The 16093-nt window shown below is 43.5% G+C and overlaps 1 protein-coding gene across 1 annotated transcript in view; it reads left to right on the top strand.

Moving 5' to 3' along the window:
- Positions 1-1838: 1838 nt before the first annotated feature.
- The window catches only part of MYO7B (myosin VIIB), a 52385-nt gene continuing 38130 nt past the window's right edge, over positions 1839-16093 (top strand). The window contains exons 1-15 of the mRNA XM_039706525.1: positions 1839-2542; positions 3872-3914; positions 5206-5319; positions 5937-6089; positions 7293-7477; positions 8327-8448; positions 9133-9275; positions 9369-9482; positions 11122-11275; positions 12183-12259; positions 12558-12677; positions 12894-13036; positions 13944-14154; positions 15021-15156; positions 15413-15573. Coding sequence (XP_039562459.1) covers positions 3897-3914; positions 5206-5319; positions 5937-6089; positions 7293-7477; positions 8327-8448; positions 9133-9275; positions 9369-9482; positions 11122-11275; positions 12183-12259; positions 12558-12677; positions 12894-13036; positions 13944-14154; positions 15021-15156; positions 15413-15573 — 1851 coding nt within the window. The 5' untranslated portion in view covers positions 1839-2542; positions 3872-3896. The remainder of the gene's footprint in view (positions 2543-3871; positions 3915-5205; positions 5320-5936; positions 6090-7292; positions 7478-8326; positions 8449-9132; positions 9276-9368; positions 9483-11121; positions 11276-12182; positions 12260-12557; positions 12678-12893; positions 13037-13943; positions 14155-15020; positions 15157-15412; positions 15574-16093) is intronic.

Here is a 16093-nt window from a genome sequence, read left to right on the forward strand (position 1 = left end):
TTCACCGATTTTATTTTGTTGCTTTTCTTGGTGTAGCATTCATCATAGAATCCCAGAATGGTTTGGATTGGAAGGGACCTTAAAGCTTATCCAGTTCCACCATAACAGGGGCACCTTCCACTATCCCAGGTTGCTCCAAGCCCTGTCCAACCTGGCCTTGGACACTTCCAGGGATGGGGCAGCCACAGCTTCTTTGGGCAGCCTGTACCAGTGTCTTGCTACATACTTAATAATTTTTTGAGCTTTATTATTTAAGATGTAATGTCACAATCTTCACCATCAGCAATTAGCTTAAAGGAAAGCTTACAACAATTAATCAGCACAGACCATGCTACAGATTCCCCCTAATTACCACTACAAATGTTCCTGTGCCCTGCACAGTCCCTCGCCAAACTGTGTTCAGCAGTACATCGTGTTGCTCATTCCTGGCAAGTTCCTCTCCTGTCTTTCCCCATCTGCACAGCTCAGTGCCTGCCCAAACCTGAGCTGCCCCTGAGCACTCACAGGTCCTTCTCTGGAGGCACCTTTAGCCTGCTCATCTCATTAGCTTCTGTGCTGCACAGAGCATCTTGGCTGCTTCCCCTTGGTATATCAAGTGCCTGCTGCCTCACCTTTTGTATTCTACCTCTTGAGTATGTCAACTGTGGAAATCAAAATCTCCCTTCTAGTGCATATTTTAGCTGTACAATGAGTTGAGTTTTCTTTCAGATGACCTTGATTTTCCTATGGTTCCATCTAGTACAGTGACTATAGGGCATAAATCCTTCTCTCTGAAGTAGCACAGGCATTGTGTCTTGGGCAAAAGTGTTAACAATGTAGTTAATTAATGAATAAGATTCTTTGTCCCCAAACAGGCTCCATTTGGAATTTCAGCAGGTATGTTTTGTTTTCTGAAGGAATATGCTTGGCATTTTTTTGTCCAATTATACAAAAAGCTTTGTATCTGCCTTGGTAGTATAAAGGTATATACTTTGATTTCTTTGCCACTATTTGAGCTTTACTCTTAAAAAGCTGTACTTGGAATTTTGTTAATCACAAACTGTATCAAAAATAAGTCTGCTAGAGAACTACTTTGCAGCAAAATCTTTGAGTAGGAATGATTTGCACAGTTAAAAATTGGAAGAAAGCTCTCTGTGGTTTTCTGCTTCTCTCCGAAAGTCTCTGAGCCCTGAAGGGCCTACATTTTATTTCTGCATCTGTATCTGCTGCTGTAAGATTTAAACAAAAACTCAGGTAAGGAGGCTGACATTAAAACACAAATATGTGATGCTGATAAATACATGCTACTCCAAACTATTTATTGTTATGCATGAATACTTACCTCTGATTTGGACGTGGAGTTACAGCAGGGGCCCCATTATACAGTGCAGCCACACTGAACCTAGGAAACAAGAAAATAAGAATTAGGGTATTAGGTGAGCTAGCACACATACATGAGTACTTACCTCTGATTTGGACGCTGAACCTAGGAAACAAGAAAATAAGAATTAGGGTATTAGGTGAGCTAGCACATGCTCACAATTATTGCACATTTACATTGTTTGATAGTGGGTACACAGTTTAATACTGGGTACACAGACTAGTGCACCGTGTTGAGCACAGGGCCCTGGAGGAAGGTGACCCAGCTGGGTTAAGGTACTTGGAAAAAATCTTGTCTTCACTGTTTGGGCTCATGTTGGAATGTGCTTGATTCCTTAGTTCTTGCTTTGGCTGGAGAAAGCCTTTATCCACCTCTCTACAAATGTACTACACTTCTGTTTCTTTCCCATACTGGAATGTTACCAGATTTGCAAGAAGGACACAGAGAGTACATATGGAGTCAACAGAAAGAAGAAAACTCTTGGCCATCTTGTCCTATTTTGGGAAGAGAGAAGTGGAAAAATAGGGAGTTAACATGCACCTAGATTCTGGAACACAGGGACAGAGTGTTTGTTGAGAGATAAATTAATGCTAGTGAAAACAGGACATTTTGTCCCATTATATGGGTGTGTGTATGAATTTCAGTTAAATGTGATGAGTTAATTTTGGTCTGAGGTATTGTGAAACACAGACCAGACAGAACACAGACTGATGAGCACTTTCTTGCAGAAAAGAGCTATGGAAAACCAAAGGGAGGTTTTGATGAAGGGTTGAGGGTCTGATTTTCTTCATACATAACAGGGTTAGAGACAGTCCTAGGGAATCAGTCATGTTGCAGCAGGATAAGACCAGATGCTGAAGGGTTTTCTTCTGGGACTGATTTCCAGAAATCTGAAAGGATACAGGCCCAGTGGAGAGACTGAAGTTTAAGGTTCGCTCGAGCAACAATTAGCCTTCATGCTCACTGGAACACCTGACCTGGAAGTGACATATACACTGAACTGGGAGCAAAGTCCTGTAATAAATAACCGTGCTTCAGTCATTTCCTCCTTTGTGCAGTGGAGAACTGTAACTTAATGGCACCAGGGCCAGTTTCACCTTCCTTTCCCTTCTTACGCCAATGCTTATGAAAAAGAGGGACCTGAACTGCAAAAGCCACGCAGTGAAGATTTCTTCTGGAGAGGTAAATTCCCATCCTGTGGGGTGTGATTTGGTTTATGGTGCAGCATTACTTTATCAAGAGAAACAGAAGAGAGAGCCAGGCTTGGCCAGGAATTGGCCATGCAACCAGGTGCAGCGGGTGGCCACTTAGGGTTTCTCAGGGAATAGGAATTTTAAATGTTGGAACTGCATATCCTGGGATTATATGGGATCTCCTCCCTACAAGTCTGCTCTTGGCTGCTGTCAGACCGGATCTGGAGACAGCTGTCCCTTTCATGTGACACTGTGTGGCTGTCACTGTTCTTGTATGTGCCACTCCCTCCTTGTCTGGGGACAGTATTTCTACTCGTTTGCCATATTCTGGTTTCTGGTGCAGGAGAAAAAGTGCTTGTCAGCTGTGAATCCCTGACTGTGGCCCATCTTTAGCCTATGTTTGCCAAGGACTGTGCTTCTGTGCCTCCCTGCACCACTCACAGCAACAGGCGATCACAGTGTTGATATTGGTACATAGGTCCTGCCTCTGAGTCCTGAATAAGAACACGAGGACTTTGCTGTAAGAATAACAGAATATGAAATACCAGCTGACAAATCATCCTACTCATGGAATCACTCCAAAATCCATCTCTGTGGGACACAAAGTTGCTTTGAAGACATTAGTTTCTTGATTAGGACAGCCTAAACTGCATCATCCCTTAGTTAAAGCGCTGGTGTAGATCTCTGGCCGCTGGCATTTTGGCTGTTATGTTCTTGACAGTGAGTTCCTAATTTCATTGTGGTTCCCTCCAGTCCCTTATTTTGCTATTCATGCCTTGATTGCAATCCCTCCCCTTCCAGCCAAGGAAGGTGAACTCTAGGCCTCCGTTTCTGTTTGGTGGTGGGTTCAAGCTGAAGGGTCTGAGGGAGCTCACCTTGGAAAGTATGAATTAAACCTGTGTCTCTGGGATAGCCACTGAGCTGCTGGGTCAATGGGCCAGCTAAAGGTAACTTTTGTGCATCAAATCACATTGCACTGTGGAGTTTTTTTATTAGTGAGCCAACCTTGAAGTTCAGACAATAATTGTGCCTAGCACTTGACTGAGAAAACTATTTGGTATGAAAATGTGCACAGTGAAATCTTTAGGACTAAGAGCATCTCCAGGTTATGTGGCAGAACTCAGAGCACCATCCCAGTGCTGCAGGTTCTTTGCTTTGTATAGATGGTGTCATTGTTTCTATATTGGGTGTATCTTAATGATGTGTTTTGCTTTAACAAAATTATTTTAACATATTTTGATGTTATTTTTTTGCAAGGAAACCCCACTGTCCTCATCAAAGCCCTTTTCTGACCTAACATTATGTTCTTGGCATGCAGGTTGCATACAGTGATCTGAAACATAATGGTGGTTTTCAGAAAGGTAAGTCCTACTCTTTCTTCTGATTGAGTGATTAGCCTGAGGCCCAAAGACGAGGAAGATTACCTAACCATCATGGTTCAATCAAAAGAAAGTTGCAATAACCCAATACCAACAAGGTATAAAATAATTTCAGCCTAGACTAGGGAAGCAGAGGTGTCTTGCCTTACCAGGCCATCCTCTTGTTGAGCAGGTGACCTCTGTCACAAGGTGTGGCAGTGAAACTACACAAGTTACCTTTGGAGTTTTATTCAACACAAATAAGAGCTGTGAGTCTGTAATATTCTTCATAATCTTGTGCAATGTTTATGGATGCTTTACATTGGTTATTTGGTTTTAAATGTAAGCCACAAAATATTTTGAGAGGAAAAAGAATTTTTTTTTCAGTAAAAACATTGAAACTATGACAATCGGTGCTGTGGCGTGTAACAAAAGTTGTATATGACAAGACAGCTACAAAGTCCACTGATCTACAGCTCTGTTCAGTTTTTATTTAATCTTTCTGTTTGAATCTGTATTAGGGACTGGAGAAAGATAAGGTGTTCCCGAGGGCCTGGAGTAGGGAAGTAAAACCAGGACACTGGTACAGGCAACACCAAGATGTTGCTCATTCCTAGGAAAGGGCAGCTGTGGCTCACCCCTTCCTCCCGGCACAGCAGAGCAGGTTCTTGCTTGTTCTGCAGAGGTGCCAGATGTTGACAAGCCTCTACCTATGTGAAGAGAGGAAGTGGGCTGGATAAAGAATGTTGGTGGCTTTTTTTCCTAAGAGAGATCACATAAGCACTCACATTTCCAGTATAGCAGGAAAAAAATACATCTAAAATTTCTTGCATTGGAGGCCTCTACATTTCCAGGCATCCAGTATGTACATATGTTTGTTTGTTTTTCTCTTTCCTGGTAAAGTCTATGTTCTCAAGAATGTTTTCTGAGAAAATATCATAGCTCATGTGAGGCTGCCAAGCCAGTTCATCAGCATTCACTATGCCCCCAGCCAGCCTCTGAGAGGTATTGAAACTGTATTATTGCTGTCCTTGGAAAAGTGTTGCCTCATTTCCTCCTTTGAGACAGCTGGGTTTGATGACTTGTCCAAAGTCAGGTTCCAGATCAGCTGTGGAGCTGGGAGTAGAATTCAGAGATCTGCAAATGTATTGTCTGCAAGCAGTAAGAACTTAACCCAGTTGAACACTGCTAAAGAAATCAAATAACTAAAAAAGGAAGACCAAGAGGTATTTGCCTGTGAGCTACATGGCATCAGGTATGTCACTGTACTTGACAGTAGCTTTTTTCTCTCCAGGGTGATCATGTGTGGCTGGACACTCAACCTAACAGTGAATTTAATGTCCCCATTGGGGCAGTTGTGAAGGAATCTGACTCAGGACGGATCTTGCTGGAGGATGATGAAGGCAAGGTGGGCTATGCCATAACCTTCTGTAAAAGATGAACATGAAATGTAAAAGTGCAAAATACAAAAGAAGGTCCTATTGGGTCAGATCAAAACTCCATCTGTCCAGGTGGCCTGACTTTGGTATAGGTAGAATATACTGAAAGAAAAACTATAGATATAAGGCAAGTATAGGATGGTCATCTGGCATCTCAGGTCCAAGCACTAGGAAGATTCAGAGCTTCAAGACAGAGGTTATATCTACATGGCTAGGAAAAGGAAATGGATGGGCTCCAATCCCTAAATTTGGTGAAGTTTTAGGTGGAAACATCATCCCACTGAAAACAGTTCATCCCTACCTTATACAATGCTTTGCCTGCGATGACAGAATTGCAGTCTGCAGTTAACACTCAGAGCAGTGTTAAAACTGGTGCTCTTCAGAACCCACCCAAATGGCTTCATTCAGTGTTTTAAACCATCTTGTTTTAAACCAGTTAATTCCTGTAGGCCAGTCACCTGTGTGTTAGAGCATGCCTGCTTGAGCATGTATTGTGCTGAAGCTCACTCCAGTCTAACCCAGCTCTCCTTTGTTTGCTTCTGAGCCACAGTATCACACATTAAAGTCTGTGCCTTGCCTTTGTCAGGAGCACTGGATCACGGCTCGGAATATGCACATGGTGCACCTGATGCACCCCTCCTCTGTCCAGGGGGTAGAGGACATGATCCGCCTCGGGGACCTCCATGAAGCTGGCATGGTGCACAACCTCCTCATCCGGCACCAGGAGCACAAAATCTATGTGAGTGCCACGGTCACTTCCAGGAACAGCCAGGTCACTTCCAGGAATGGTTTCTACCTTTAACAAGTGCCTTGAGCAGCCTGTGAGCCTTTCACACACAGGGCCCTCTGACTTCTTTAATGACAGAGGTTGCCAAGGAGACACAACACAGTTTTTCTCTTCTTTCACTCAAGTACTTTGGCTGCCCCTCAGTCACAGTGCTGCAACAGGTAGTGACTCCACTTACTTTCTCCCAGAACGATCATTGTCACCAGCCACTGACAGTGAACTAAATCCAGCCCATGTTACAGCTTACTGCTGTAACAGTATTATTACCTGGAGGATCAGCCTGACTAGTAAGCAGTGACATGATTTCAATTGTCCCCCAGTCCAAGCCAACATTTACTTGATTTTGATGTAATAAGAGGACTAATTAATAAATCTGGATATTTTGTCCATTATAGGTTTTATCTGTAACTGGGAAATTTGGCAATTTTATTTTCTTTTTTCCTCAGTTTCTAGTTTGTAATATTATAATTGATATTCAGGTTTTTTCATGCTTTGCCTCCCATATTATATACAGTACTGGAGAGAAGCTGCTTCTTACAACATAGGTGTGATGATATTTAGTGTTAAAAAGGACTTATTTTATATATCCTACAGTTACAACTAACAAGGTGTGTGGATAGATCTGTTATATTAAACTCCAGCAGCCTCCATTTGTTTCACATAGTTTTTGAACATTATTATTGCCTTGCATCTCCACAGCCTTCAACAGCCTCCTTCATTTCACTGGTGTTACTGTATACAAATGTTTCTATATCAGAGTATGAATAGCACAACTATAACTTGGCCCATTAGCAAAGTTCAGCTACATCTGCACTAGAATACAAAAGCAGCTGAACAAAACACTGCAAAACACCTTACGATAACACCAAAGTGCCAGGTCAAATTTGACTTCTGTGTGCTTCAGCTTGAGACAGAGAACTGAGCTGTCATTTAGCAAGATCACACCTAGCATTCTTCCTTGGGCAAACCCCTCCTTATCCTGGGATGTTCAACAGCAGCTGATAGTGAGGAACTGGGCTCTTAGCCTCATCCAAGTGCTGCTATGATCTGCCAGGCTTCCCTCCTGCCTCTGTTTAGATTTATACTGCAAGTAGCTTTGGCTGTATTCTTGTTTGCAGGTTTGCTGTAGCAATAATGCTCACAACTGTTTTCCAGACTTACACAGGATCAATCCTTGTAGCAGTGAATCCATACCAGCTGCTGCCCCTCTACACAGTGGACCAGATCAGACTGTACTGTAACAAGAGGATTGGAGAGCTTCCACCTCATGTCTTTGCCATTGCAGATAACTGTTACTTCAATATGAAGAGGAATAAGAGAGACCAGTGCTGTGTGATCAGGTGAATGGACTTGGAGAGGACAAATAGCAGAAACCAAGTCTGGCATAGTTTGGGGCACCTTGTGGACACAGGTGGACACAAGAAAGTCTCCTGACTATCCAAATGGAAGGTCACAGATAAAACAAGAGATAACAGGAAGGAAATATTTTCTTCCCTGCTCCTTCATTTTCAGTTAGGGCTGGAAAAGGTAAAACATAAGCAAAATATTTCCAAAGCCTGTTGTTTCCCCCCAGAATCTTTCAATGTGGTTGTACATTCTGCATGTGGTCACTACATACAGAAACATAACACCTGAGTGTGTGTGACATAGGGCTACCTTTTACCTTGGAGACAGAATATTTATGTTACATGTATTTTCCAAGGCTAGACATTTCCTGAAGAGAAATAACCTCTTCTAACCCAAAGGTGAATGGAAGCTTTCTTCCTCCTATAAAGAATCCATTTTCTGTTTGTCATCAATGTGAAGAACCAGATAGTCTCATGGCAATAGTATCTGATTATATCTGAGTCAACTCAGCTGATGTGCTGACACTAGCACTGACAATCTGGTAAAGCAATAAAAAAGAAAAGCAAGTGGTCATTTAATTTGTACAGGTACAGAATGTGTTCCATGGATTTGCTTGTTTTTAATTGGTGGGAGGATCTAGTTCTCAGCCTAAGTCTGAAAAACTACTTAAATTTGAGCAGATAAGATGATAAAAGACGAAATTTTCCAGCCCTCTATGAAAGACAGTCTGATCTGACAGGCTGAATGGCACCCTGTGCCATTCACAGGGTAAACTTAACTTGGTCTTCCACATTACCAAAAAAAGAAAGGAAGCCTGTAATGATCTTTTTGTCTTACTGCAGTGGAGAATCTGGAGCTGGTAAAACTGAAAGTACAAAGCTAATACTACAGTTTCTGGCAGCTGTCAGTGGCCAGCATTCCTGGATAGAGCAGCAAGTCCTAGAGGCCAACCCCATTCTGGAAGGTGGGTTACTTAGCAAACATGGCTGATTTACCACATTTATCTCAGGATAAAATGAATCAGAAACAGATCCTTGAACCATTGTATCTGCTTAACTGGTAACCCCCCTGAAACACTGGTGATGCACTGTAGGTGTTCTCTATACTTTTCTGCCATGCTCCCATGCAGTCCAGTGCAACTTTGCTGTTATGCTGTAGGAGGAGTTGCCTCTGTAGTATACACCCTGGAACTGTCAGGAGCACAAGAGTCCCTGGGACTGCAGAGCCCAAGGCAAAGGTCCCTGTTTTTGCATTTGCCTTAGACAGTGACAGAGTGACTGGCCATGCACAGATGTATCTGTAGGGGAGCTCCCTGAGACACCCATCTTTCTCTGTACAGGGATCAACATGTTCCCAGTAAATCATTCTGAAGGTCTTCAGACTTGCCCAGATCTCTTGGCTGGCCAGATATAGATCACATTTGGATCATTTAATCATGTCTTTTACAACCCAATTATCTGGGTGCACAGTATGCCTGCTCCTTTCTTCAGGAGACAGACTGACACAAGACATTCTCCAGTGTTTCTCAGCGCTGTCATTTGGAACAAAATGTGTAAAATACTAGCAGCAAAGTAGAAGGGGAAAAAAATAGACTTGATGTTCATGAACTGCAAGAATACAGATACTATCTCTGTCTCTTGCCTGTCAGCTTTTGGAAATGCCAAGACAATTCGAAATGACAATTCAAGCCGCTTTGGGAAATACATTGATATTCACTTCAACCAAAATGGCGTGATAGAAGGAGCCCGGATAGAGCAGTTTCTCCTGGAGAAGTCCCGGGTCTGCCGCCAGGTGAGGGCACTGGCAGGTGAACATTCTGCCTGTTCTTGTGTTAGAAGCTTATCCTGACAAGGCTGTCCATTGGCCTATTTCTTTTATTTTTAGGCTCCAGAGGAGAGAAATTATCACATCTTCTACTGCATGCTAATGGGGATGAATACAGAGCAGAAAAAGATGCTGAATCTGGGCACTGCTTCAGAGTACACTTATCTCACTATGGTAATAATCTCTGCTTTATTCTCTAATATCCCTCTGCCATTTGCTTCTTCCAGTGAGCAGTTACAATCACTAGGAGCTGCAGATGGTAGTTACCAAATATGAACAGTCCTTCCCTTAGAGTACCAGAAGCAGTTACACCAAAAGTGCTGTGAGCATCAGTTTCAGACACTTACTGTATTGTCCACCAGTGGGAAGCAGCTTGTGGCAGGTTAAAGCTTTCTGTCAAAGTCAGACTTTAGAAACATAAAGGACACCTTAAAACAAAATGTGGACAACATCCCCCACCTTCACAGACACTCAGATTTCAAAGGAATGCAAGGGATCTCATGCCAGGGAGAATGGTAATCACATATGTGTACCCTAGAGGAAAATTAATAAGAATCCTAGTCCTTATATCTAATAAATCTTACATACATAATGCAGGCAGCTGGCATTCAGCATAACATCCCACAATGGATGCTAATGACCATGAGTTATGATGCCATTGTGGCAGAAGTGGGATCTTCATAGGTGAAGTTTTTGAAAATAGCTAACTGAGTGGTTTAGGACATGAAAGCCATGATGAAAATCCTATCCTTTAGCCTGTGCATATACCTCATATTAAATATGCCAGCTGGTTAGGTTTGGGCTGTTTATAGCTGTGGAAAAATGTGCTTAAGTCCTGCCTCTACTGAAATTAGCTGGAGCTGGGCATCTAATTTCCAGGAAATGAAAACAAGTCTGTTTCTCGAGTCTCAAAATCAAAACTATTAAAGTTGTGGAGATTTTTTCAAATGTAACGTTTTCAAAATAACAGTGATCTTGCAGCAAAGCTCATGAGTGCAATTAGTACAATTAACTCATTGGCCATTCTATGAAAAGGCCCCTGGGTCAGAAGTAGGGCAGTGTGATACTGAAATAGGAGGATTGGATTAAAGGAGAACATATCCATGGTTTTGTAAAGGTCAGCTGTTGGTACAAGCTGGCATGTTTACATGCTGTAAACTGAAATGTCTAGGAATATTTCATTTTTGTGATCATCACACTATATTTTCAGAAATGGCAAGGATAAAAAAGGCATTTCCCCATCTCTATTATGGCTGAAAATAGTTTCTGTCAGGAGCAGCATTATAGGACCTGCTGTGCAGGCTTTGATGAAGGTGCTTCTGATGCTGCCTTGGATGCTTCCATTTGCCTTCCACTAGGACCTAATATTTTTATTTTGAGATCTGCCTTCTAGTACTTATCCTACCTGACTTGCTTTGGTTTGGGATGAGGGCTCTTAATTTTCTCTTGACAAGACAGAGAGGGGAAACCAAAGAAACAGGCATGGCCTTGTAAATGCAGGTAACCTTGTCAAAGCTTCCTGTCCTTCTATGCTCCAGAGCAGCCTTCCCATCAGCTTTTCTTTTGCCTTCCTCAGTATTCAGCCTAGCCCTGGAGAAATGCATTACTGAGCCCTCTATTAATGCATTCTTTTTGAGAGAAAATATGAAATTACAGAAGAGGATATAGAATGTCTAAATAGGTTTTTACCTTGCATGCTTGTGGACTCACAGGATAGCCACCCTGTGTACAAAGGCTTGTCACCCTGCACGTGCTTTCATCCTTGTCTGGGTAGCAGGAGGCTCTTCCTTACCCGTTGGTGTGGTGCTTGCAGGGTAACTGCACGTCCTGCGACAGTCGCAATGACGCCAAGGATTATGCCCACATCCGCTCGGCCATGAAGATCCTCATGTTCTCAGACTCTGAGCACTGGGACATCAGCAAGCTGCTGGCTGCAATCCTGCACCTAGGGAATGTGGAGTTCCAAGGTAAATTCAGCATTGCCTGGGCTTACCTTTCCTCAGACTCGATGATAAAGGTGCTTCCCTTGGGTACTTCCTGCTTCCACCTGCACAGACTGGGCTGTGCTGCTCTGATCTGTATTAACAGGTGAACAGAGTTGGAAGGGCAGGCAGATAAGCACCATGAAATTCTGGTTTGTGACTCCACTGCCATGTGTTTTGAAGAGCAGCATCTTATTTTGTCACACTGTCAGGTCTCCATGGTTGTAAATAGGCCCTTATAACACAAACTGAAACAACAGAGTGTAATGCCATGCTACATTTGCTGATTGTTGTTCTACACAGGCCAGAAGACACAGGAGTGATGTTTGCCTTGGAGATAATAGCAGTCATCCTCCTGCTTAAGTCTGCTGAACACTCACCTGCATAGGTGTACTTCTGGAGTGGACAGGCACAGTGTGACCCACCAGCACATGCCAGAAGCTTTCACATTTTAGAAAAGATACAGCAGGCCCAATACAGAGATGCCAGCTGGATTCTTTGGATTAATGCTGACTACTAAAATTAGGGATTTCTTGTATTCCTCTCTGTTGCCTAATTTCCCACAAGCCAGATACACAGGAAAAATATTTCCAGAAACATATTTTCTGGAGTCAGATATCACTTCCCCAGATCCCCAGAAATTACTATTTTAAATGAATAATCTTGTCAGTTTGGCTGCTGTTTTTAGCCTGACATTCTATGCACGAGAGAGCCCTGTAGATCCCAGAATCTGGGTGAAATCAGGATCCTCCTTGGTAAAATCACCAAACCAGTCATCTTCAAATGAGAACTGAGTACCTTGCTACATTCCCAGTGTTGTGGGGTCACAGAAATACAGCTACATTAACAACAGTGATGGTTCCCCCTGAGACTGGTTGTTTCCTCCTTGCAGCGGCCGTGTACGACAACCTGGACTGCTCTGATGTGATGGACTCACCACACTTCTCCATTGCCACCAAACTGCTCGAGGTAATGGACCCTCATCTTCTGCTGGTTCTTCCTTCTCCCTTGTTCCATGAGCACACTGGCAGAGCACGTCTCTGGAGTTTATGTAGGAATGAACATTCAACAGGCATGTCCTGCTGAATACTCCAGTCATGCTGTTCCAGATGTCTCTCCAAGATGGGAGAGACCTTTAAATGGGACAGCAAGTTGCCAGTGGATGCTGCTAGACAAGCAGTTTGTCAAAGTCCTCCTCCTGATACAAACTTTGCTGGATTTCCTTTGTTCACCTGGAATGACCAGGTTGCCATGACTGTTTCTCCAGGTGGACTCTAGTGAACTCCAGAACAGCCTCACAAACCTCTCCATCATTGTCCGAGGAGAAAGTGTGTCCAGGCCTCTGAATGTGGTTCAAGCTGCCAATGGGAGGGATGCCTTTGTGAAGGTACTGGTGCTCACAGCTTCCCTGTTTAAAGACTGAGGATGCTTTCAGAACTGTCTTTCTTCCTGGCTGAGGAGCCTCATGTGATAAACACTGACCCAGAGGGCTCCAAGCCCTTGCAGTGCTCAGGCATAGCTTGACAGCACAATAGCAAGCAGTTTACATCCAAAGTCTCTAATGATTAGAGGGCTCTAATTCCTCTTTAATTTTTTTCCTCAGGGTATATATGGGCGGATTTTCTTGTGGATTGTGAACAAAATCAACTCAGCCATTTTCAACCCAGCTTCTCAGAAGCCTAAAGACAGACATCAATCCATTGGACTGCTGGACATTTTTGGGTTTGAAAACTTCAGCAACAACAGGTAGGAAACTCCAGATGCAATGCAATAGGAAGCTAAAAAGCAGCTGATGTAAAGGAAAGGAATGAAAAAACAGAGAGACACATGCTCTTTCATCATTATCCTGATTCTCAGAAAAATGGTGAGAATTCCATTACTGGATTTTCCCAGTTTTGATCATGCAGATTCCATTTTTCTTCAGTCTTGATCATATTTCTGCCTCCTTCCCCAGCCTTCATTTTAGTGCAGCCATTGCACATGTCTATTCCAGATCCTGAGGAATTTTCTGGCCTTCAGCCAGATAATATTCCTCAGTGACTTTTGGAACACAATCTAGGATCTCTACAGTCTGTCTTTTGGGTTCTCTCCTGTTATTTTGTGCTGTTCCCAAGACCTGCAGTCCCCATGAGTCCCCAGTGTGCTATCTTTTGTGTTCTCTCCTGTTATTTTGTGCTGTTCCCAAGACCTGCAGTCCCCATGAGTCCCCAGTGTGGTAAGCACCCCAAAGGCACACACAGTGTGCCACAGCAAGTACAAGGTAATGACACTCAGGTGCAGCATAAAGGAGTAAATAACAAAAGAAGTGGTAGCACCAGTGCAAGGAGAAACATGTCACATGCTCTTAAGTGGTTTTCACAGTTACATATTCCTCTTTATCTCTGGAGTTTCTTGAAACACATAAAAGATCTTTATCGCCTACTCAGCAACATTCAGTCATCAGGTGGCTCATTGCTGCTGGTCTTTGCCACAGCAGCAAATGCCTCCCTTTTATTGCCAAGATTGGCAACGTGCAGTAATGCCAGTCACCAGCAGTGTGGAATGTGGCAGTGGTGTATCTGGAATGCATTTAGTGCAAAGGCTAAACAAACAGCAGAGAGAAGTGCAGCACTGGCCAAGGATGACCATGGGCTTTCATCTTGTTCTTCCCCAGCTTTGAGCAGCTGTGCATTAACATTGCAAATGAGCACCTTCAGCAGTTCTTTGTGCACCATGTCTTCAAGCTGGAGCAAGAGGAATACCTTGCAGAGCACATTGCCTGGAACAACATTGACTTCACTGATAACCACCAGACCCTGGAAGTCATTGCACTCAAGCCCATGAATATCATCTCCCTCATTGATGAAGAGAGCAGGTTCCCACAGGTAAATTTCTGGTTTCACTTGTAATGCCTGGCTTTGCACACAGCTCACAGGTAACAGTTGGGTTTAGACACACAAATGTGCAAAAGTGGCTTTCAAATATGTTAGAAGAGGCAATATCTTCTTCCCATAGATGTTTCTTTCAAATTAGCTCACTACACAACTGCTTCACTCTCTGCTGGAATGTGCTCTTCCTGGTGTCTTGCTGTTGAAACTCTTACCACTGCTCCAGACAGAGAAGGAAGGAGTCTGTATCATTTTACAAGGGATTCTTGGGAAATCTTTGAAATTGTTTATTGTTTGAGTATTGTTGTGCTGTTGGTCTGGGCTGCAGCTTGCTCTTTGAAGCTTCCCTTTACTGACAGAGAAACTCCCAGCTGACTGCCTAGCCTCTGGTCTGGGCGTGCTGACTGGGATCTGCTCAGGGATTCTTCCAGGGATCTCTGAGTCTTGTACCAGCTGGGGAGTGCAAGAAGAGCTGTGCCTGCCCAGGAGAAGGAGGAGGCATCCTTCTACAGCTTCCTGGGTAGCAGGGCATGAGAAGGTTGGTGGGGGCTTTGCTTGTGAGGTCCAGAGATCTGGTAAATTCTCATCCCACCTGGTGATGTTGATAATGATATGAGGACTTGTGTACAGCCCTAGAAAAAACAGGCCCTGTGCTTGATGGTGTGTTCTATCACGATGATTGAGACAGGGGTCTGTGTAAAAGGAAAGATACTTTTGGCACTTTCTCCAGATCTACTACACACGTAAGGGCAGAATTTGAGCTTTTGTTATCTCTAAGTACCACTTCTGCTTGCTTGCTGAGCACAGGCCAGTGCTGGGGACAATCTGCTTAACCATCCCTTTTCACCTGTACTTGTTTCTAGGGCACAGAGGCCACCATGCTTATCAAAATCAACTCTCTCCATGGTAAAAGTAACGTCTACATCCCACCTAAGAGCGTTCATGATACCAAGTTTGGCATCAACCACTTTGCTGGGGTTGTCTTTTATGAATCAAAAGGTGAGTCTATCTCTGCTGGATACAGAGGGTGAAGGGAAGGGCATGACTTGCCCTGGATACATGCATTCATGATAGGTGCATGACCTGGATATGTAGCTCTCCAGGGTAGTGTTGATCTGAAGTTGATCAGGAGGTCAGAAGGATTACTCTAAACCATTCTGCAAGTTACTGTAAATTAAGTGGATTTTAGGTAGACACTGGTGCTAGAGCCAGCAGGCTGCAGAGGTGACAGGCTAATATTGTTTCCATCCTATAGATTTCTTGGAGAAAAATCGTGACACGCTGAGCGCTAATGTAATGCAAGTGGTCCATTCCTCCAAAAACAAATTACTGAGGGAGATTTTCCAGGTGGAAACAACCCCACCTATTCTGGGACGTGGGACCATTCGGCATCTTGGATCTGACCAGGTCTACAAGGTTGGTTTACTGGCACTGTCTTGCAGAAACAAGACATTTCTCCTGCTTTCCACACAGCTCTGGCTGTTCTTGATCTCCTCTTTCTTTTGCTCTGTCTCTGAAAATCTCTACCTCTTTCATTCAAATTGTTTCTGCCAAGGGGGCTGCAGGAAAAGTCAGGGTCTGGTGTTCATGCTGTAAACAAGTGCAAAGTCAGCCCTGTCAGCCAGGTGTGCACCCTGGATATCTGTGCAGCCATGCCTGCAGTTGTTCCAGAACCACAAGTCGTGATGCTTCCCCACATGTTGTCACTGACTGGACATCACTGTGTGACAAAGTTCATGATGGGTCATTATCACAGACTCCACTGATCCTGTTGTGTCTGTGCCTAGTGAAATTAAGGATGTGAAGTGCAGAGGACTAGAAAACACCGTGGGGCACAGTTCAGGTTCTCTGTCCTGCTCCAACTTCCACATACCTTGATTTCTGAACATTTGGCTATGCAGTGTCACCAGTATGTGAAGGTACTTTTGCTTGTTTA

This window comes from Passer montanus, unplaced genomic scaffold (genome assembly GCF_014805655.1).
Source record: "Passer montanus isolate IOZ18808 unplaced genomic scaffold, ASM1480565v1 scaffold193, whole genome shotgun sequence".
Taxonomy (NCBI): Eukaryota; Metazoa; Chordata; class Aves; order Passeriformes; family Passeridae; genus Passer; species Passer montanus.